Here is a 23930-nt window from a genome sequence, read left to right as displayed (position 1 = left end):
CGGCGGCGCCTGAGGGACGCGAGCACCGCGCGGCCGCCCCGTTCCCCGCCGCCGCCTCAGGCCGCCCCCGGCCGCCCCCAGCCCGGCCGACAAAGGCAGCGGCTCGGGCAGCACCGGAGCCGCCCCAGCGCCGGGCGGGGCACGGCGGCCGCCGCCGGGGCGTGAGGGGGGGAACGGCCGCGCCCCGGCCCCGCTGCCCTCCGCCGCCGCCTCCCGCCTCAGGTGCGCGGCGGGCAGCGGCTCCTCACCTGCGCTGCCGCCGCCCCCGCGCCGCGGCCGCCGCCAGGGCCGGGCTGGAGCCGCGCAGCAGCAGCAGCAGCGCCGCCGCCCCGCCGCCGCGGCTCCCCTCAGGCACCATGGCAGGGGGCAGGCACCGGCTGCGGGACCGGCCGCACCGCCGCCTCCCCTCAGCCGCGCCGCTGCGGCTGCCATGGAAATCACAACCACGCCCTGATTGGTCGCGGGCCTCGATGTGTCGCGGGACGCGGTTGGGCCGGCGCTGCGGATTGACAGCTGGAGGGGGCGGGAGCGGGCGGGGGGGCGGGGCCTTTAACCCCTCGCGGGCGCGGCGGGAAACAGCTGGAGCGCGCAGCTGGAGCGGGGCGGGGCGGGGCGCGCGCGCGCCCATCTGGGCGGTGGCGCCACGTGAGCATCTGGAGGAGCCCACGTGCAGCAGCGCCTGCACAGCTGCGTCAGACAGATGCTGAGAACAGCTGGATCCTGGCCCCGCCGGCCCCACAGGCCACCCGGGCGAGGGTGTACGGGGCCGGGCCGCTGGCCAGCTGTGCCTGCTGGATGGATCCGCGCCATCAGCCCCCGGCCGAGGCCACCCGAAGCACAGGGACCCCCTGCCCCGGGTGGAGGGGCTGCACCTGCCCCAGCCGCCCTGAAAATCCACAATTCCCCCTTGCAACCGCCTCGGCGCACAGCGTGCATGGGTGTCGCATGCCTCTCGTGTGCCCGCCAGGTGTGCAGCTGTGGGAACAGCTGGAACAGCATCAGGCTCAGGCCAGGCTGGCCGCTGGCACATTTCCCGGCTCCTCTGGCCTGTGGATGCTTTGGACCAGCCCTTGGGCCCCAGAGGTGGAGCCACATCTGTACATTAATCCACCTCTCACCAAGACTGGCCTCAGGCCATCCCGGCCACCCCCTCGCCAGTGCTCCCCGCGGAAAGACAGACAGCTGTTACCCCTAAGGGGCAGGAAAACGGGTGGAATCTGACTCGTTAACATTAATGGAGCGATACGTAAAAGCTGACTCAAACTGAAGAATATATTTCTTTACATACGGGAGCTGTGGCCCAGCTGCCAACAAAACCCCACCCCACCCCCACCCAGGGTCATATTCAAGGGAACAATCCCACGGGACATTCCCCCAGTGTTGCCAAATGAGGGGAAAATCCAACAGCCCAAGGGATTTCACGTGGCGCCAGGCCAAAATTCAGCCCAGGAGAAGCTGCCTCTGCAATGAGCAGTGGGAATTGATGCTCATCCCCGCTGGTTCCCAACGGATGCTGGTGCTCTTTGCCCCCCAGACCCCCCTGTGGCTGGGTGTCCCCTCTGCTGTCACCGCAGCACGGGGCTGGCAGCTGAGCACCACTGGGGACGCCGGGGCTGGGAAGCAGCGCGGGCAGCAAGTCCTTGGTATCAAAAGGATGGAAACCGCCATGTGGGAGAACATCCCCTCTTCATCTCCAAAGCCCTAAAATCAGGCTTGAGCCCCTCTCCCTCCCGGAGGGACGGGACCCATCCCGCGCAGCTGGGCAGCTAACCGGCTGGGCTTTGTCGTCAGCCCGGCCTCACGGGATGCGGAGCGACGGAGCCTGAGCTGACAGCGATACCGTCAGGGTGAACGAGTTAATCACAGCCCATTACCTCACGGCTCACAGCCCTCGCAAAGCGCCGAGCATAAAACTTTTATGAGCCTGTCAGGACGTGGTTTCCACTGGTACCGATGTGCCGGCGCTCGCTGCCGGCACTGCCTGGGGAGCCGGGATGGATAAGCGCATGTCCTGCCTCCAGCTTCACCGAGGGGATGGAGAGGCATCACTGGCAGAGCGGGGGACACGGTGCGGCTCGTGCATGTTCTAATTGCTAAGATGATTAAGCAAAGGCAGCCGTGCGAGCAGATACCTGCATCCAGGGCAGTGGCAAGTGTTTCATGGTGGGAAAAGCTCTGCCCTGTAAAAACTGAGATCCAAGGCTGCCTCTTCAGCCTTTTCAGACGTGCTCAGGGCGCTGCTGGAAGCACGGAGGAACCAGCAGTTCCCTTCAGGTGGCAAAATCCCCTTCAAATTTCTTCCCTCTGACAGCTATCGATGAGGAATAAATGTCATTCGCTTTCCAACGTGGCTAGATTTGAACTAACAGTTTAAAGACAAAAAAGTCTGGATTCTGTTTCCAGTAAGTTTGCCTCGATCATTAAACAGCACTTTCCAGATCGCTTTATTGGTTTTGCTTTTATGGCTTTAACTGTGACTCACACAAATGGCCCCTTTTAAAGGCTTCCCATTGGTGGCAATCAAACGGTGCCTCTGGGGGGGAAAAATCCTGTTCTCCAGGGAAAAGGGGAAAGCAGGATGCTGCTGTAGGAAGCAGATGGGGCTAGTATGTGGTGGGTGCCCCACACAGGGCCCTTCTTTCATCAGCACTTGTCCGCGAGCCACGGGTGGAATAACCCATCACATAGTGCACCACGTAACGTCTCGGCACGGAGATTCCCTCTTGGCTGCGAAGCTGCTGCTGCTGGTGGATAAACACTACGAGAAGCGATAGCAATTAATTGTTCATCATCTGACAGTTGCATTGGCTGCTCCCTGTCCGTTTGGTCCTGTGCTGTTCCTTGAAGCTCGGAAATAATTCTTCGCTGCCAGGGCTCACCACCTGCCCGGGATGGAGGGTGAGCCCAGGACCGAAGCTGCAGCGTGGGGGGAGTGTGGTGGGCACAGAGGGGGCACAGCTGGGGGTCTGCTGAGCTCCAGGGGGAACAGCAGCAGGTCCTGGTGGCTGTGCACGCTTTGTGCCCCGCTTCCCTCGGCGGTGGCACAGCTGACGGTTGTTCCCATGCCCAAATTCCAGCAGTGCCACACAGCGGGTCTGGGATTGCAGGTGGGAAGAGGAGGAGGAAGGAAGAGCAGCCCTGAGTCCTGCTGTTGTTCAGGAGCCTATAGTAAGCTTTTCTTTTCGTGTTTCCAAACACGAGCCACAATGTAAATGAAACTTTTCCCCCAAATGACCGCTATGGCATCGCTGCCTGCAGGGGCTGAGCCCGGGGGCTGCATCCGTGCTCCCTCTGCGTGCGGGATCCAGGGCACATCAGGGGTCCAGGGCATGCCGGAGGGTCCAGGTGCCACTTCGCACAGCCTCAGCCAGTGCAGGCTGTCACAGCTCGGGCAGCAGTGACAGATTTTGCTGCCTTACCCTCGTACCAAGGCCTGCCCAGTGAGCAGCAGCTTTCCTCCTACATCACACAAGTTGCCGGGCCAGCGTGCAAGCAAGCGACATCTCCAGCCGTGCTGCCCTGACCTCTGCTAGCTGGAGGTCTGGCACATTCAGAGGCAAAAATGAGTCTTTCTTTTTTTTTTCTTTTTCCCCTCCTCTCTAGACTTCCAATACAATGCTTTTCCTGACACCCACTCCACTCCAAAAGCATTCTTTAATTCCAATCTGATGCTTAAAAGCAAGAGAAAGCTTGCTAGTCCAGATAGCCTGGCCCCCATCCAGCACTGTTTTACCTTAATTCCACCTTCCCAATCCTATAAATGCAAAGAATTTGCCTCTGGCTCTGCCCAGCTCATTCCCCCAGCCCGGAGCAAGCAGAGCTGCACTTGCTGGCTTAGGAACTGTTAAATGTGATTCTTTTTCCTCGAATGCCTCAGCAGCAATTGCACAATCCAGCTTTTGGCTGGCTGTCTCACATGGGGAGCATCTCTCCTTTGCCGAGGGGCAGATGGAGGAGGGTTGGTACTTGGGGCTTTCGTCCCCCTGCTCGGTAAAGCGGGGGGCGGAGGGGGGAGAGGCTCAGCCGTTGCTTCTGTCTCAGCAAATCTCCCTGATACCTCTGTTATAGGTGACACAGGATTAGATCCGTTCCAGAAGGAACTGAGGGAACAGAGGGATTTGGTGGAGGATATGGATAGGATAAAGCACGAAGCAACTGAGTTGGATTTCAGCTTGTCCTGTGTGCATCTGGGAAATTCATTTGGCCTTTTGGCAGAAGTAATTCAGAAATCCCAAGCCTCTGCTGTGCCTGTGCTCTCTCAGAGCCTGGAGCACAGCTGGGCACCCTTCCCCCAGCCACCCAAGCAACCCCGCTTAAGTGCTTGGTTGGCTCTGTGTCAACAACACGCCTAAATCAACCTGTTATCTCGTTATCTCTGCCTTTATGAGTACGAACAAACTGCCCTCTGGCTGGGGGAAAAAGGATGGATGTAACATCTCACCTGCAAAGTAAACTGCCAGCGGTTACACCTGCATGGACTTCAAGCCCTCAGTGGGTGCCTTGGCCAGGGGAGTACCGTGGGGCAGCATCCCTCTCCCCATCCCAGCCTCTGAGATGCCCAAAATTCATCTGGAGCTGAGGGTTACTCCAGATTCCCAAAGCAGGGGCAGGGGACAGGGATGCCTTGCTCCTGGCCGCATGTCACAGCAGGTTGGGGAGCCATGGGGGCAGCTGGCACCCAGACACCGCGATGGATCCCAGCGGCGTCTGTGAGCGCAAACACAGCCAAAAAAAACCAGCCTGGACATTCAAGGAAGACTTACAATTCCTGGAGAAGGAGAACATCCAAGGATGGTGTTCACAAGCCTCTGAGCTTACGGCAAACAGGCCCCACAAGACATTAAGCCGATGACATTCCTCTGCATCCCCTCACAGCAGGAGGAAAAGATGTTTCTGCTGAATAGATGTTTCTGCACCCGGAATCACGCCTTGTGCTTAATGCAGCCTGTCTTACGAGCAGAGCAAACCTGTCAGCTGCAAACCCAGCGAGGATGCTGTTTAACTTGGAAGGATGCTAACGTCTGTCTGTGTTTCCCAGAGGCGCGCTCGTTTTTATTGCTTTTCTCTGCTACTGATATTATTTTTCTGGCCTGGCTGCCTCGCCTATTGATCGCGTTGGCATGCAAAGTTTGCCCCAGGGGATGCTGGAGCAGACGTGGTGCATGCACCGATGGGCTGGGGCACCAACGGGCATTTTCAGTAGCCACACAAGTCGCTGACCAAAGCCAGTAAAACCAAGCTGTGGGAATCACCGCGGAACCAGAAAGAACATTCTTCGTGTTCGCCTGCAAAAAGCCTCAGCTGCCAGCGCAGGGATACACCGAACCTGGACGCACAGCATCATCCTGGTGCATAACCTGAAGCAGCACTGCTCTCCCTCTGGCTTTCCCCAGGTTCACAGGCAGCAATCCCTCTCGCTCTCGCAGGGCACAGGCTCATCCCGCTCTCCAAACCCACTCTCCCCCATCCCATGACACAGCTGCCTCTACCTGCCACAAAAGGCTTCAGCATGAAAAAATAAAAGCTCAGCTCACTCCCCACTGCCCGGCATCCCGTGGGAGGGCAAAGCACGACACGTCGGAGCTGGTTCCCTCACAACCACGCTTTGCACTGCTCAGACCATGCTGGAGGTCCAGGCTGGGGGGCTGGGCACCTTTGCTGAGCCCCGGCTTAAACTACCCGGGTGCTGCGGCCCCAAGAAGCCCACCTCTGCGCAGCTCCAGCCCCAGCTTTTACCCCTTATTTCCCTAATCCCAGCAGGGCCACGCTCCATTGCCAAGCCGGGCTGGCTTTGCTGCTGCAAGCACCATTTCAGGATTTTAATGGAGGTTATCAAAGCCAGGAGAACACCAGCTTCTCTTCAGGTGGGTGGAACCCGACCTTGTGGCTCAGGGAGGAACAAGGGGGTTTCTGCTCTGACCCCATAAAGCAGGTCTTTGTGATAAATAGCTCCATATTTCCCCGTCTCTGTCTGAACTTGTGTCTTCTGCTTTCTAAAAGTGACAGCTGAGAACCGATCATTCCACGTGCCTGGAGAAATAATCATGGGGCTAGGAATATCTCTGCGCTGTCCCATCCCTGGTCTTGGACACGAGGCGTTTTAGCCATCAGACTTTTTTATTTCATGGGGAGATTTTTTTCCCCAGCTATAGGAGCCTCTGGAGGTGCAGAGTCCTCGGGATTTTCCAGCTGGTAGGCGTCCTAGCCATCCAATAAATATAGAAGTAGCTGTTTTTCCAGTCACAGTGCAGGAGTGAATACTCTCCTCTTTTATGTTTATAGGCATCTTCCCGTGTTCTTGGCTTGCAGACAGCTGCCTATGTGGCACGACGGACGTGTGCAGGCGGAGTGCTCGTCTCCGGCACGGGAACATCTGAGAACAAGCCATTGCCTAATTCTTTCCCCTTCTTTAGGTTTCCCTAAAAAAAACCAAAAAATTTTAAAAAATTCCAATCTTACAGAGACTGGCTAAGCTGTTGCCATGTGCCCTGCATGGCTGGCGGGGGGGCAGGGAGCACCGGGCTGTCACCCCCAGTGAGGAGCGATGCTCTGCAGAGCCCTGTTGCACGGGCACAGCCCGGCCGCAGCACGTTTGTTTGTCACATCCACCGGCGTCTGCCCGGGAAAGCACTGACGGCAGCGTGCCAACCATGGACAGAAGAGGGATAAGCTATTTCTTGTGGGACTTGTCCCATGAAGTTTAAATGATGATGCCCAGTGGTTTGCAGGATTAAGCCCTGAGTTTGTAAAGCAGTAGCATGTGTGGTGGCCACTTAATGAGTTCAATAGCCGTTAGCTTATATGTGATGTCAACAATACAAGAAATTATCTCATCTGTGTCTGGAAAACAGCACAAGGAGGTGAAAGAGAAGCTCACAAACCTCAGCTTCCAAAAGGAAAAAAATAAAAAAAGAACCAAACCCAAACAAAACCACCCAAAAAACCCTAGTGCCAAAGACACTGAGCTCTGCTTGCACCGGATCAAAGCTTTCAGATCTCTGGCTGTGACGGTGGCAGTGAGACAGCAGTGACATGGCCTCGGCCGCACACCCTGCTTGTGCTGTTGGCTACAGGCACCGGGTTTCTCCAGAGCGGGATGCCAGCCTGGCTGGTCCTGCAGGACTTGGCTCCTACAACCACAGCAGCTCAGAAAACAAAACCGTCCCGTTGCCTAAACACGGCGGCATCTCCGCCAGGCGCAGGGCGAACGCTCGGCGGGTGCGTCGCTCATCCCTTCGTTAGCTGGCCAGCTGGCAAGGAGCTATAGGAGTGTAAACAGTTTGTAAATTAACCTGAAGCTGTGCAGGAGCCCCACAAATGCTGCTAATGAAGTCACACGCGGTGCAGCCGTTTCCTTTGAGTTTCTTACAAGCGGTGTTAAAATTCACGCTATTAAAGATGAGACAAGACAGAATTGAAATCCCAGCCCTGACGTGGTTCCTTGTGTTTCTTGTTCCAGACTTCCAGTGTTTTCATCACCCCCTACCTCCTTTATGGCTGAGCTTGATTTGTCATCTAAAAGAAATCGATTTAATCCTTAATTCTCCCTCCACGGGGCAGCCGTGCAGCCCTGCTGCTTGCAGGCTCGCCACCAGCAAGTCCCGCTTCGGCAACTGTGGTTCAGCACCTTTTCTGGGGGGAGATGAGGAGGGTAATGCAACATGCTAAGAAAAAAAAATAAATAATAAAATCCCATTGCTTTTCGGGACAGGCCCATTCCCTGGATCCAGCGCCCTGCCCTGGCAGTGGTTCTCCCTGTTTGCAGTGGCTGAGCAGCTCAGCCCAGGCTGTCGTGGGAAAAACCCCGATTTAGACCCATTTTTTATTTCCAGAGCTGTACCTGCAGGTCTTGAGTGAGGCATGTTGTGGAATGGGTGAAGCCCGAGCCCCCTGGCCAAAGTCTGGGAGGACGGTGAACAGGGGAGGGAGGCGCGGTGCCTTCGGCAGAGCCTCCTCTGCTTTGGGTTCCATCAATCTTTTTTTTTTTTTTTTTTTTCGGATGGGAGCACAGCACCCAACGCTCTCTCCGAGCTCGCCGAGATGCAGCTGCGTTTGCTACAGGGAGGGGAACAGCCCCCACTGGAAACAGAGGTGGCACCATCACCAGAGAGGTGATGGGAGCAGTGGGAGCCAAGCAGGGAGCCGGGGGGAACGAAGACAGCTGAAATCTGCACCCACCAAAAATGGCCCAGACCAAACTATAAATTCATTGTAGACGCAAAATCCAGACCTCCTTTCCCCCTGTCCCCAGCTCTAACCGCCGGGTAATATCCCCCTCAACTAGAAAACAGATGTTAAATTTAAAAAGCAGTACAGAGAAAGACAAAATGCACTGAAGAGACTCTACCGAAGCTCTGCCCCTTGATATGAAAAACCTGGGGCACAAAAAGATGCAATCTTGTTTTTTCCCTTAAGAAAACCAAAATTGCACTGGCAGAGGCAAATCATGAGCCCACCTTCCTACAATGGCACTTTTACATCGATAAAAGAGAGCAGCCATCCATGTACCAGAGCCTGATGGAGAGAGGGAAGAGGAATAGCAAACCCAGGACTCTCCTGCCCCCGACACCCCCGGCACGGCTGCTCCGCTTTTCCCAAACACACGCACGTGAACAGCCGATCCACAGCCAACGCTAAATGCCGTTCGACCTATTGCCGTAGGGACCCGCTCTCTCCTGTAGGTGTATTCCCTAAGATTAGCTTCGGCACATTCTCTCGCATTCAATTCTATAGGAGTATTCTATTTCTCGTTTTCCTAAGGAAAAAAAACAAAACAAAAAAACAGGCTTTCCCTGCCAGAAACAGCGCAGAAAAGGCAGCGCTCCCTAGCCTAAGCGCTGCTGACGCTTGTAAAATGAAATAAGAAACTTTCTTCACTCGTGTGGCTGGCAAGAGGCTTTTGCCCTTAGATCAGGGCTTTGGATTCCAAATCCGTCGGGTTCCTCCGGGCAGGAATCCCTGCCTCGCTCTGCAGACAGCCGCCGACTAACCCCAGGCGGATGGAAAGCTCTGGGCTTTGGGCTGGGTGGTTTTTACCAACACAGCCGCAGCTCAGCGCAGAGACTTGCTGAGAGGCAGCGAGGGTGCGGGCAGCAAACCCTCGGGGTCCGGACCCACAGCGTGCCCCTCACATCCCCCCCCACTGCCCCTCGCACCCCCCTGCTGCCTCTTGCATCCCCTCCACTGCCCCTCGCATCCCCCCTGCTGCCCCCCGCATCCTCCACCCCGCATCCCCCCACTGCCCCCTCGCAGCAGCACACAGCACAGTTCATCTGCACCCCGAGCCCTGGGGGCAAGGACAGGAGAAATTCATTCTGCTTTGCCTAAAACGCTTATATATATGTATATATATATAATATATATACGTATAACGCACATGGATACGCTGGGACAGGCTCCCCAGGGAAGCGGTGCTGGCACCGAGCCTGGCAGAGTTCAAGGAGTGTCTGGATGATGCTCTGAGGCATACGGTTTGGTTTTAGGTAGTCCTGCAAGGAGCAGGGAGATAGACTCAGCAATCCCTCTGGATCTCTTCCCGCTTCAGATATCCTATGGTTCTGTGCACACACACACACATATATAAATATATACATGAATTTCTGCCCCAGTCCATGGATTCGGTGGGCTGGCTGGGGTGGGCTACCGGGCACCCACCCTGCTGCATTCTCATTCCCCTCCTCAACAGGACAGGGAATGATATAAGATGAAAAGAAAAGAAAAGAAAAGAAAAGAAAAGAAAAGAAAAGAAAAGAAAAGAAAAGAAAAGAAAAGAAAAGAAAAGAAAAGAAAAGAAAAGAAAAGAAAAGAAAAGAAAAGAAAAGAAAAGAAAAGAAAAGAAAAGAAAAGAAAAGAAAAGAAAAGAAAAGAAAAGAAAAGAAAAAAAAAGCTCAAGGGTCAAGATAAAGACGGGAGATGGCCCACAGCCACCAAACGCCAGCTCCAGCGCCCCCTCCGCCACCTGCATTGCCCCCTGGGTTGAATTGCCAAAAATTTCCAAACTTCCCAAAAGCGCCTTTTACCAGCGCAGCAGGGATGCAAATCCGCCAGGACACAGGCAAGGCAGCGCTGCTATTTCTCCTCCGGTGACTAAGAAAATGTGACTATGCGATCAGCCCTCACGAACGCGCCCGCGGCAGCCTGCCAGTGCCTGCATTTGATTTCTTGCCTAAACTCCAGCCAGCTTAACGCAACATCAGCTTGGAAGCCATAAAACATGAGACAAACAATGTAAATCAATGCGACCAGCAACATCTAACAGGAAACAGGCCGTGCTCTTTATTTTCTGGATCGGAGAGCAGCTGGCCAGCGCAGTGACGATTACCTCCGAAAGTCCTCGCACCCGTTTGCTTATTTGCAAGCAGGGAAAAGGGAGATGAAAGCTGATTTCGTGTAATGTGGAATATTGTATAAATCAACTGTATATGACCTAAAATTGGACAAAAGACAGAAAAGTAAAAAAAAAAAAAAAAGACAGATTAAATACTATTAAACTAAAAGACCCGAGAAAAAGCAAGTAGCAGGATGAAACTGGTGGCTAGAGATGTTGGGATTTGCTGCTTGTTTAAGGGCTGGCAGCAAGGGCAGCAGTGTGCATTGCCACAGGAGTCAACGTCTGTACGTGGAGCTACAAATAACTGCACTTAACACCTATTCGGGGTATTTTAAGGCAGGTGAAAAGGCCGGCAGAAAGCTCGGTGTCACTTCTCCCTCCAGCAGGTATATTCTCACCCCAGCCATGGTCAGTGCTATGCTGCAGGGTCTCAGCTGCACGCCCCCACGGTGCTGGTGCATCAGTCCTGTGGGGCTGCAAATAAACCCGGGGATAAAGCCGAAACGTGCTGGTGAGAAGGCTGGGAGCCGAGCGCCGAGCTTGCAGGACAGCACTTGAGACAGCTGTCGGGGTCAGCTCGTATCTGACATACAAGCAGATACAACCCTAACTGTAGCCAGGCTTGTATCACCCCTCTCACAGGCTGATCAAAGTCCACTAAAATGCATTTCCATTCCCGTCCCCCCCTCCATTCCCCTTGCAGAGCTGCTGCAAAGCCCTGGCAGCGGCACCCGCTCGGTGCCACGTGTCCCTGCGGGATAACACCGCGGTAGCACTGCCGACACCATCGCGTCTCCAAACCTGCAAGCCCAAATGGGGTTTCACCAAACACAGCCGCTGCCCTGGGTCTGACCCACCTCGTGGAAGAGCATCCCGCTGCCCCCCAGCCCGAGCGGTGCCACCCCCAACTCACACAGCCACTGACTTGCACCTTTTTAGACCGAAAGAGGCGATTCTGGTCCCCATCAGCGGCACGGGGTGGCAGCGAGTGCCGGCTCCGGGCAGACCCCGTCCTTCCCACCCCAACCAGACCGCCCAAGGGATCACCCGTAGCTGAAGAAGGGCTCAGCCCGGAGCAGGAGCCTGGTTTCGGGCAGAGCAGGAGGATCTCCACACGTCAGGAGGCGGCTCAGGACACACATTGGGTCTTCGGTGATCTCTTCCCACCCGCTGCTATTTCTTCCCCACCCGCTTTTATAGGAGCTCCCACCGGCCCAAAGCGCACTCATTATAGCGACTACACTGACCCATTTAAATTGCCTTAAATAATTTCTCAGTTCATTGTCCTGCGGAGATTAGTTACATATAAGCATATTTTAATGATTAACTATTGGGCTCGGCTGAGGCCCCAGCAAAAAATGCAGAATCCACCGCCTCCCTCCGTCTTTCCCTCCCCTCCTGCCAGCTCCCTGCTGCATCCCCAGACTCGCAATATTTATGGTTTTCCTGGGAGCCTTGAATCCCGGCCTGACCCGACCAGCTCCGCTGGCACTGGAGCCAAGGCTCCTGCTCATGGAGCTGCAGAAAAGCTGGGAAAAAAGCTGAGGAAACCTCAAAACCCAGAGCCCACAGAGGGAGCAGCAACATTTGGAGGTTAAATCATGGAGAAGCTGTGTTTGTAGGGTCACTCCTCAGTTTTGGGGCGACTCGCAGGCTTTCCCGGTGTGTTGGGCACTAGAGATGAGCCGGAGCCTGTGGTGGGACCTCCCTCTCCCTTGCTCCCATGAAACCCAGTGGGATGCTGCGGGTGGTGAAGTTGCTCAGGACCGCAGGCAGGGCTGGCGCAGAACCTGCCCCACACGGGGCTGACGCCACTGCGGTCCTTGCCCAGGGCATTCCTGCCCATGGCCACTCCAGCAGCTCCAGCTGGGGACTGGAGCCACCCTCTGAGCTGCTTCCGCATCCATCCACGCAGGAAATACCCAAACAAGCCACAACTGCTCATCCTGGGGTGACAGACCCCTGCCCGAGCCACTCCTGCTGCGGCACCAACGTCTGCAGCACAAAGCCTCGGCCAGTTGAAGCGCATGGACCCTGCGCGGGAGCCCAGGCAGGGCAAGGCACAACCCCCAGGACAACGCTGGGCACTGGTGTGCTGGTCATCCCACCTCATCCCACAAAACCTGGTGGCTTCCAAGCTGGGGCAGCCACGATCCCGCTGCAGGCAGCCAGCATGGATGGGACAGCCCCAGCACCCCGCGGGGGCAGTTACACCCGGATACCCTTCTGGGGGGGCTTCTAGAGCACGAGGAGCATTTCAGGGCCATTGCCAGTGCAACACCCACAGCATCCAAGCCGCCTTCTCTGGTTGCTTCAACAGCTGGGGTCTCACATGGAGGCAGTGACATGTGGGCAGGGGGTCCTGTCCCACTTGGAGCAGCCCCACAGGGCTGGGAAAGAGGCAACTTTCCACTGAGCCCACGCCTGGGGGCAGGACGTCTCACAGGAACAGGGAAAATGTTGAAGTTGGCCCGGAGCAGTCTGTTCCCGCCTCCCGGCCCACTCAGGGATGCTGCAGCGCGGGCAGCCGGGAGCAGCAGCACGGGGTGTTCTGGGCTTTGCTGGGCGATGGAGCAGGAACCTGCGGGGAGGAGGCGGCTGGATCCCACTGGGTTGAGGGTGGGAGGTTTTGGTGCTTCCTTTCCCCCCTGTCCCGGCCACCCTCCGGCTGCTGCGCCCTGAGGAAGCCTCGCCACAGCGCTTGCTAAGGAAAGCAGTGAATGATACAAAAGGGAAAAAACCCCACCAACACACACACCTCTGCAGATGGATTTGAAGAGTATCAAACCCAACTGTGTCTTGAAATGACACACAGTGGATTGAAATTTAATGCTGCAGCTGGTGAGGCTGGGAAGGGGGTGGCCAGAGCCGGGCTGGGGGAACAGGGCTCCACCAAGCCCCCAGGAAGGCAAGCCCCACTGCAGTGGCACCAACCACTTTTCCCATGGGACAAAAGACACCAGGTGGCCAGGACATCAGGATGGGGATCAGGATGCCACTTGCAGAGGCATCAAGGTGCTCACCCTGCATGATTCCCCACCCCCCACCCTGCTTTCTGTGCAATTAAAATCAGGGAATGAGCCCCCTCAGCCCAGTACAAGAGCAGAGGCTTGAACCACAGCTGCCCACAGAAGAACCCCGTTTCCCTCGGCTGATACCCTCCCTCCTTGAGAGGCAGCACAGGGAGCAAAAAGCTTGAAGGTCCTTCTACACCTGGCAAAAATAAGTATCTCTGGTCCAACAGAGCACATTTTTAAAGCCTTCAGCATGTCTCCAGGGATTAACATTCACCATATATAAAAATATATGTATCTATAAAATGTGGGAAGAGCTGGGAGAGCATCCCTCCACGTGCTCGCTGCTGAGCTGGATAATTTCGGCAGCTCAGACTTTCTGTTTTGGGATGCCTTTTTCTCGACAGCATCTGGTCCATAACAAAAGGGATTTGCTCCCCCAAAACCAACATCCCGGGATGGAGGAGCCCCAGGAACCGGTGTGGGGTGAGACCAGGGAGCCAGGCTGGCTCTGCCGCCCTGATGCTGGTGCAGAGGAGCGAGCGCATGGGGTGAAGGGGATGGCTTACCTCGGGGGGGGTCCCGTGGGTGGCACAGGGGCAGAGCTGACTGCTGGGGTGCCGGCTGGGGTAACTGAGGCATTGCCCACTCAGGGGATGCCTGACCCCATCGGCACCCCCACCCCAGCACGGGAACCTCCGGGCCAGCAAATCTCTGGGCAAAGCAAACCTTTACCCTTCATTTCACACAAGCACTGCAGGAGTCAGACGGTGAAGCCAGGACTGAGCCCGGTGAGAAAACCTCCTCCACCAGGAGAGCACAGTGCAGCAAATGCTCCAGAGGAACTGCAATAACGCCCCGAGCTCCAGGAGCAGCAGCTGATGTGTATCTCAATCCATGACTTTTAAGAGGAAAAAGCCAGCTGGTGCACAAAGCAAACCCTGCGGGAGGAATGGCCCGGCTGCAGAAACACGAATGTACCAGCTCCCTGACACACGGCAGCAGCGGCGAAGACGCCCGGTTACTCGTTTCCAGCTGGGACCAATGGGTTCAGCTCATCCCCATCGCCCCTGTGCTGATACCCCAGGTTGAAGTCCCACTCCACAGCCCCAGCTCACGTCAGACATCACCATCCTGCAGCCGCGGCCAGCTGGGAAGCGACGGGACAGCCCAGCCACAGCTTTTTGGAGCGAGAGGTGGATGGCTTTTCAAGAAAACAGCTGGGTTTGGTGCAGGGTTGGTTTTTTTGTTTTGTTTTGTTTTAACGAACAATGAAGTTTCTGCCTGGCCCCATAGAAGAACAGGGCCGGGTGATTCCTGCCAGCTTTCCCCTTGCAGCTCAGCAGGGCAGCAGCAGGAGCCCAGCAGGACCAAGCACTAATTGCATGCAGAGGGTCAGGCGGTGAAGCTGCCCGTTAGAAGGAGGACAAGGCGTGGGATGCACAAACAAGGGCTTTAAACCGCAGTGGTGCAGTGAACCCCTGTGCTTGGCGCCGGAGCTCACCCAGCGTGACTGATGGCACCAGTGCCACCCTCCCACACCCGGGCACTGCCTCGCCAGCAGCCACCCCTGTCACACATCACCCACCTGCCTCCCCAGGCTGGATGTGGCAGAGATGCTGGTCAGAGGATGCTCTGTACCAACCAGGTCCCACTGGGCACCCAGCTCCGGTGGGACTGTGCAGCATCCCCGAGCCCACCCTGCAGCTCCCTTCCCAGCTTCGCTATTTGCATCGAGTTCTTCCCGATGATTTTTTGGCTTTTCACATCTCTTTTCAGTTCTCTCACCCCATTTGGCTGGTTCTCAGGCTGGCTTTATTTTAATTATCTTTAAAGTTTTAACGGCATCTCAAGCTACCTTTGATGGTTGTTTCTATAAACACTGAAGTTAATAAAATAAAGATCCTTAATGCAGAGGGAAATTATTTTAAGCAACGTGTGCAGGGAGACTCATGCTCGTGGCAAGCAAGTTTTTGGGGCTTAACAAATGTCTCCTAAGTGCTTGCTGCATTTCAGTTGTGCTTTGGCTGCAGCTCTGATCTTCTCAGCACAAGCATTTCTTTTTGCTCAATAAAAACCTTTGCAGCAGGATTTCTTTTTGTGGGAACAGAAAATATTTTCTCTGTCAACGTCTTCAGCAGCTCCAACCTAAACAACGCCGCCATCGACTCCCTCCAGGATGCTGGCCAGATCCCAAACCGTGCCTCCATTGCTGCCTTTCAGTAAAAGAGGGCTAACGTGACCTTCCTCTCTCCAGGAAGGTTATAAAATATCACTCACGGTTTTAAAGGGTACTTTGGGCTTTGTTAGAGAATTCCCTGGGCTCGTCTGGGGGTGGGAAGGTGTTGGACGCATCCAAGCTGCTGTTGAAATATTTTAAAGAGCTTTAACATCCCAAGGACAACGAGTTCCCTGCCTGCCTTGACCCAAACCCCCTCCCATTTTACAGGATCTCCCCTGGGAACAGGAATCCCGATCCCTGATCTCACAGTGCGGCAGCAGGAGCGTTGGGTTATCAAGCTGGTGGTGACGAACCAGTGTCTTTAGGGCGGGATCTCGTTGCCCGTTGAAGGCATCGCTCTCACATGCAAGGAAGAGGTACAACGCTCTCCTTGGCACTCACCACTTGCTCATTCATCTCTTGGTGGCTTCCCAGTTGCCCGCTCCCTGCCCCGCTCTTCCCGTGTCCCTGCCCAGCTCCCCAACATCAGCTCTACCATGACAATCATTTCAGGACAGGAACGGGGTCTTCCCTACCGACACCAGCAGCTTGCTGGTGCAGAAAGGCTGGTTTTGGTGTCCCCAAGTCACCCTTGGCAAACTCTCTTGCTGGGCTAACACCAAGCGCTGCCCTCTCCACGTCTTCCTTAAGTCGCAGGATGCTCCTGCACGTTGCTGTCACGCCACCGAGGTTGGGAGAGCAACATCCTTGTCTGCCAGCTCAGGATCTGCTCCCACAGTTGCCTTTTAAACACAAGAGGAACCTGTGTAATTTAGGTTTCCTGCATAAATGTGATCTTCTGATTGCTGTTAAATGAATTAAAGGAACTGCTTTTCCGGGAAGCGTGACTTCCCCCCGCTGAAGGGGACATGGCCACCAGCTCCTCAAGGCCGGCACGCCGGTGCTCGGCAGCCCACACGCAAGGGAACGCTTTCCTTTGGCTTCATGGCTCAGCCCCATCCTCAGACTTGATCCCGAGCCCAGTCCAAGAGCACAGATGTTTTCATTAGCCAGTCATTTCATCACACAGCTCAGCCCCCCGTTACCTCCGCACGAGCGATGGGAATGATGCGCAGCGCATGCAGGACATGCCTTCGTGGTGGGGTCATTCCCAGGCTGCGATGTCTGGCAACTCCTCACCTTACACAATTCCTAACTCGACTCCCTTGAATGAGCAACCTCCGGGTGTTCACCGCAGATATGCAAGTACACGGTCACACTGGGATCCCCGTGGGAAGGGGACAACCCCAGCTGGGCACCTGCGTGTCTACGGGAGGGGACCACGGTCACAGCAGCCGTGGGCACCCACACGCTGGCCTCGAAAGACGGGGCAGGCTGAGGGCTGCAGCCTGCTCACCAGCTCCTACTGCTCTGTCCAAAAGCCTCCTGGATCTGTCGGGATGCACAGAAATGTTAAACAAGCAGCGCTCCTGGCTCAGCCTCCCTGGCAGCGACAGCCCTGCCCATGCCCAGCAGGTCACTCACCATGGGGGCTTAGGGGGGAAAAAAAAACATTTCAAAGAAGAAACCAAAGCAGAGAGAGAAGATAAACAACTTCCCTGAGGCACACCCCAGTGGCAGAGCTGGCATTTGCTGAGCGAGCCCAGCTCCAAAGGCACCGTGCAACCCCTTGCACTGGCTGGTGCTGTTGGGGAAGGAACAGAGAGCCCCCGGGGTGGCAAACACGGACCCTGCCATGCAGCCCCGTCCCCTCCTGCACCTCGCTGCCCAGCACAGCTCCACGCAGGCAACCACGGGCCATTCCCGCTGCCGGGACCAACAGCACCGCATCTGCCACCTCTGTGCTCCACATCTACAAAAAATAAATCTCTAAGGCCAAAGAACTAACCTTCCGGAACAGGAGGTGGCACTAGTGCCTGCCTTGTCACTGTGTCACCCTACAAGGACAACATTTGTCAGATTTAAATGTAAGGCTTTGGTTTTGTGGGTCAGAGCACGAAGAGGCAGCTGCTGCTGCCTGCCGGGTGGTTAACTTGGGAGCATCGCCTGCCTGCGCTGGAGAGGAGTCAACTGAGATAATTCCATGAGTCCTTCTCAATTACCAGGAACATTTCACAACCACGGATGTTCTTATCGGCAAGGCAAAGCTCATGGGGTGAGATGCTGTAATTTAGACCAACTGGTACAATTGCACAGAAAAACAACCAACCCCCAAACAAACAAAAAAAACCCCAAACACAGCTTTCAGGCACGGAAGGTCATCTTCTGCAGTACATCTTCTGAAACAGCCTGGCACCCCCTTCACGCCAGGAGCTGGTACCAGGAACCGGCTGGTTATGGGTAGCAGATGGAAAACAAAGAGAGAAAAGTGGGAACAACCCTGTCTTGGTCAGACCGAGCTGCACACAGGCTCCCTTGGCTCCCCTTCCCACTGCCAAAGTGTTTCAGAAGTCAGTCCAACAGCACCTCGCAGTTGAGATTGATGCTTTCAAAGCCTGTGTCCAAACACAGGAAGGCAGATTCCAAGCCTGGGAAGCAAAGGATTTTCTGAGATACGTAACATGCTGCTTGCACATTGCTGGGGCAAAATGCTGCCAACCCAGGGAGGTAGAAGCAATAAAAAGTTTAGTCATGGAAAACGCAATACAGAAAAATGTGTGTGTTTCAAAAGCAGCACCCAGCAGAGCCCCGGCCTGGGCTGGGTTAATTCACTCGTGGTTTGACTCAGAGGGGCTGAGCACAGCTAGAGTGAACCGTTCTGTATTTTGGGCCAAATTTACGGCAGTGGAGAGGAAGGACAGATTAATGTAGCTCATGGAGTAACATTAAGCAAAACTCAAGAGAAAAGTGTCATTAGAATCACACTGTAACACCATCCCATCCCAGCAGCATCCTGGCCGCATCCTTCATACCAGAGGAGCCTCTTTTGGAACAGACTGAACTCGCTGTCACAGCTGCAACGTGCTGGACACGCTGCTAAGGCAGGGCAACGTTGTAACCCCCCAGCTCCAGCTCAAGCAATCGACAAAACTGCAGGCGCTACACAAAATCCTGCTGCCACCCTTGCAAGACTGTCCCCTTCTCTGCCAACATCCCAGAGAGAAAAGTGTTTGCAGCGCGCCCGAGCCCCCAGCACCTGCCTGCACAGGGGCCACGCTGGGAGGGGGACAAGGAAGAAGCCCCCCCAGCCTCCTGCACCTCAGCTCTTAATGAGAGTGGCCTTTGCCTCTCATTAAACGAAAGCAAACGAAAACATCCCGAGTCCATAGTGGGAGGAAGGGAAAGCAGCCTGACAGGAACACTGAGGCTGGCCGGGAGCTCTGGAGATTACCTGGTCCAAGTCCCCCAGCTCAGGCAGGGTCACCCAGCTCCGTCCCCTTTTAACTCTCAGTTGGGAGAACCGGTATTTCCAACGGGATGGAGAGCAAAGTATGAACTAGGCAGCCAGCACTGCATCCCGCTCCCTGAGCGGCTCCCAGCCAGGTCTGGGACCAGCAGGAATTTGCTCCAGGACAGGGGCTGACTGCCGTCCGCCACACCTCACCGCATTCTGGTTGCATTTCTCCACTTTTTCTTCTAAGGTATGACAGTTTCAAAAATACGTCCAGTTTGATCATCCCTCACGCGGCAGGGGTCTGCTAGGCCCACAGCAGCTGCAGGCACCCACCCCTGACGCCCTGTCATGATGCGACCAGTTAATTATTTTAGGGCACGATTCTCAGCCGGCGTCAATCAGCCCGGCTTGGTTTGACTCCAAAAGCAACAGCTTGTCCACGACAGGTAGAGATTTTAGTAAGTAGTTATCTACAGAACTGGTTACGACAGGACCTTTTAAAAAAACATTTGTGTGCACATTTCTAAACTTCAAGACACTCTGTAAATGTTCTTTAACCCCTTCAGCACATCGAAAGCATTCAGCTTGAATGCCGTTTCAATGTCCTACCATCCTGCCATGGCACAACCACCACTGATGCTGCTCAGCTCATTGGTAGGGATTTCCTGCATCTTCTACAAAATTCCCTGTGGCCGTCTCTCTTTCCAGTTATCTCTTTCCCTTTCCCAGCACCAGAGCACAGCCAAGTAGGAGCAGCAGCTCCTTCTCCTCCATAAAACAAAGCTTCTTCTAATAAAACTTCTCCAGCAAGGACAGCCAAACAATCCCAGAAAAGGTTGGCTTTCCTGGGCTTGAATTTATGAAAAGAGAAACCCCGGGTATTTCAAAGTATCAGAACAGCAGAGGAGTTCTGGCAGCTTGCTCCCCCTTTCTCCTGGAGCAGCGCCAAGAGCACAAGAGCCGCCCTAAGCAGAGCTGTCACTCTGCCAAGACCCCAAGAGCAATGCAGAATGTAAGTGAGAAACACTTAAGAAATGAGAGAGGTAAAAACAATACGCACTTCTTAAATATTCAGGAAATGCCAAGTACTCCGGCCTTTTCTTCTCCAAACCTTCAGGCAAAACCAAGTTTGAAGTGTCCAATACACACGTACGCTTTCTGGTGCCCCTGACACATCAGAGGACAGCTCTCCTCATGCCATCTTCTCTCCTTCAAAAGAACCAGCAGAGCACATTAACTGGGTTAGGTAACCGACCAGTTAAGATAACAGAAAGCAGCCTTGGGAGACAGGCAGATCGTTTATGCAATATAAAGGACACCGGAAAAAATGGTATCACATAAGCAAGGTGATATTTGCTTTCCATAAACCATTCCTGAGTCAGGTTTCCAAAGAACACACCCAAGAGTAAACAACAGAACGTGAAACCTGCTCTCGGAGCCAGAGGAATTCCTCACCTGTACTTACACCGTCAGAGATTTACTCAGGCAGCAGATTTTAAAATGATTTCTTGACGTAATGCAGACGTCAAAATCCCAGATCCCTTCAAATGTTACTTAGAACTGCATTTTGGGGGCAATTATAGTTTAGCTATCTTAACTGAGACTAAACAAGCTACCCATGCATTTGTACAAGTTTAATATATGTATCCACCCGGAACCAATTTTTATAAAATGGTTAAATATAATAGCAAGTGAACGAGTTCTTGAATCTTCTACAATACTTACACAACAGAAGACAACATGGATGCTGGCAAAAATCCAGTGCAATAACAAATCAGCAGCTCCCAAGATGGAACACCCAACTTCAGAGATCTGTTAAAATATTCTTGCTGGCTAAAGGTATTTGCGATCTGGTTCCATCTGCTTTTCGTAAATTTAGAACATGCTTCAATAACTTAATTTTAGAAAAAGACAGATAAAAATGTAAATGCTTGCAGCCCAAGGCCACAGCATGTCAAACAATACCAGTGACTGCCAAGAGTAAAAACGCTAATTTCAAAATTAATTGCATGTCACTCCATGATAGGATCTACTTATCTCTTTTGTTTTGTTGCACATTTAGAGAGAAAAATATATCAAGGACTTCCCCCTTCTAATACCGCGCTTACCCATTCAAAACATACCTTTAGTCTCCAGCCTTGGAATGCATTTAAGATAGATTATCTTTGAGAGGCAACAAATAAATTTTCCATTAATTTCCTTTCCTCTTCAAACATCAAAGAGGCTTAAAATCCCATGAAAATGCATATCATAAATCCCCCAGACACTGGAATTTATCACTCCCTTTCATATATGGCACAACTAAAGCTTAGAAAGCGTAAATTCTTTGCATAAAAACACAAAATAAAACCATGACAGAAGTGTGTGGGGGGAAGTCAGTATTCTGGTTCAAGGTCTTGCATCTTGTCTGTGAGTCACAAAATTCCCAGGATGTACTGCAAACTTTATTTCTGTTTCCAGTACATTATAATATTTATGAAAGAATGGTCTGCAAGCATAGTATAAAACCAGTGCCATGTGTAACTCATGACTTCATGTGTGTATATATATATAAACACACACAGATAAATGATTTATTATAATCATCAATGCTTTCAACATCAAACACTTGATCCTGAAATCTTTAATCAGGCAAAAGCTCAGTACACAGAAACTTCTGCTTCAACCAGGACCGATTCTCATTCTTCTAAACCGGATCAGGACTTCACTTCGGTGCTGACTCATTCATTTATTCCACGGTCAACAGCATGTTCACATGACTGTGACTCGTCTACATGTAAATATTGGAACAGACGTTCAAAGGAAAAATATACACCTCACGCCTAAATGCTCTTCTGTTTATATTACCAAGAGCCTTAAAATCCGAGTCCAGAGCCTCAAGTGCTGTAAACTGGCCCAACTCACTGATTTCAGTGGCAAGATGATGCAGCTGATTATCTGGATCTCTCTTTTATTGAGTATGGACCGCCAGGCAACCTTGAGAACGGTGACCCTGCCGACAGGTCCTCTCCCTTCCATGATGCCAACCACCGACCTGGCCAGGGACCAAGTACTTTGGGGACATTACTCTCTGTTTCGATCACTGAAAACAGCCCTTTTCACAAAATGCTCCAAAAGTTGGCTTTGTATTGCAGACCGTATTCTGAAAACCAGTTGGGCAATTCAAAAGCATATGAAAGCAATTATAATTATAGTACTGCTGTGATAATTAAAACATTGCCAGCTGTATATAAGCCTATTCAAATGTACAGCTGTTACATGGGTAATGGAAAAAATAAAAAAGCTTCAGATTCTGTGCCCCGTAATTTCTCAGACTGCTACACTACCAACTCAGTTACTGCCATCCCTGTTCATGACAAAATGCCAAAACAATTGCATCCTTTTCCATGCTTTCTTGTAAACAATTGGTTGCCTCATCACCTCTCAGTAATAACAATTGTAACATATTTCACAATGATGTCCAATACAAGATTAAACCGGTATCAAGTAAAAACCAGGAAAAAAAAAAAAGAGCTGATTCTCTTCTGCTGAAATAGTCACCAGCTTTGGTCCAGATGCCTCCTATGCTTGGTCGCCTTTGTCTTCAGTTGCCATTGCCGAGTCTCTCTGTTGTTCCTCTGGATCCCCTGGAAGAATACTGGTGACTGTCTGGAGAAGTGACTCAATCTGCTCTTCTGTTAGCCTTTCCTCGCTTTCTTCTACCATCTGCAGGTCAAAAAACAATCTACTGTAATCATTAATCACTTCCTTCCTCGGCTCCAGACAGAAGGACTCAACTAATTGGGAAATACTGTTCTCAATGGATGCAAGACATAGTCTGAGCTCATTACAAAAATATTTTACAAAGTGGAACTCTTACAATATTTAAAAAAAGAAAGAAGAGCTCCATTGTTAACTGCTACAACTGGCATTCCACAATGAGACCCTGCTTTCTTTACAAGGAAAACGCCACAGTCAGAACAGGCTTTTCTCCCTGTTTTTTCCTAAAGCCTCTCTCAGCTTTTCATTTCATCTACCATTTCATGTGCAGACCTACCATCCAGACCTATCTTCCTAAGATCCTGTGCTTTCACGTTAGAACTGAAATGAGATAACCCAAGAGTGGTTACCTGAACCTCGGCATCTCAGCCAGCACCTAGACTATAAGTAATCAGGCCATAAAAGAAACCACCCAATCCTACAGCAGCTATGCTTTATTGGAAGTTGCTTAGATTGGTAAGATTCCTGAATATAAAGGCATATAAAAGCTCTGAGCAACACAAAACATGCTGTCACGAATCAACAATAAAATTCCCTAAGATTAATTAGGGACCTACTCTCCCTGTGGAGCTGTGGGAACCCTTGTATCACTGCTACCAGTAAAAAACAACTGCCCTAATTTATAGGCAGCTGTTAAAAGGAAAAGCTTGTCAGAGGACTGGAAAGGCAAGCCAAAATAACTCTTCAAACGCAAATGAAACCAATTAGGATCGCGGGGTTTGAGATTTTTTTTTTTAATACAAAGTCCTTCAAACTGTCCTTTGAAGAGCGGTGATTTATATTAATTATGGTTCCAAGTCAATGCAGGTTTAATCAGTCCTAGCTACAAACTGTCAGCTATTCAGATGCATCTCGCCTTCTAAAAGGCAGAGTGGTATATTCAATTAACTTTTTTTTCTCCCCAATGTCCTATGAGCCTTCTTTGCACAATCTGATCATCTTTCATCAGCCATTCTCCGCAGATCCTTGACAAAAGGAAAACAAGAACACTAGAATCCACTCGTGTAGCAAAAGGCAGACAGTGAATATCCATTTGCAATATGACTGTTTCTAGGGTCTATCCCAATCAAAGGATGAAATTCTCTGTGGAGTGGCTTTCCAAGTACCGTTAGTTCAACAACTACTGTAGGACTCTGGCTTGAAAAACAGCCCTGGCTCTCATTACCGCCAGCTGCTTCACTATACACGATGTGTTAAAATGTACAAAAAATCCTCCTAACGCTACCCTTCCATGTAAGCAACGGCTGTAGCTACTGCAGTGGTATCAGAAAACTGCCTGTTAGGCTGCGTTTCGGAGGTGATCATCTCAGC

At 52.7% G+C, this 23930-nt stretch overlaps 2 protein-coding genes across 6 annotated transcripts in view; both read right to left on the bottom strand.

Annotated features, from left to right (window-relative positions):
• Positions 1-21269, bottom strand: part of TPST1 (tyrosylprotein sulfotransferase 1) — a 53020-nt gene extending 31751 nt beyond the window's left edge. For 2 of the 3 annotated variants that reach the window (XM_080374115.1, XM_080374118.1), the window contains exon 1: positions 249-6419. The gene's annotated coding sequence lies outside the window, so the exon portion shown is untranslated. Of the gene's footprint in view, positions 1-248; positions 6420-20585 lie in introns of those variants that run through there. The other variant, XM_080374117.1, reaches the window with a different exon arrangement.
• Positions 21270-21405: 136 nt separating this feature from the next.
• Positions 21406-23930, bottom strand: part of CRCP (CGRP receptor component) — a 33608-nt gene continuing 31083 nt past the window's right edge. For all 3 annotated transcript variants that reach the window (XM_080374148.1, XM_080374149.1, XM_080374150.1), the window contains exon 6: positions 21406-22565. In XM_080374148.1, the coding sequence (XP_080230274.1) occupies positions 22422-22565 (144 nt within the window). In that variant the 3' untranslated portion in view covers positions 21406-22421. The remainder of the gene's footprint in view (positions 22566-23930) is intronic.

Source organism: Falco punctatus (assembly GCF_963210335.1).
Source record: "Falco punctatus genome assembly, chromosome: 1".
NCBI lineage: Eukaryota > Metazoa > Chordata > Aves > Falconiformes > Falconidae > Falco > Falco punctatus.
Note: the sequence above shows the minus strand (reverse complement) of the source record. Positions and strands in the feature narration are given on the sequence as shown.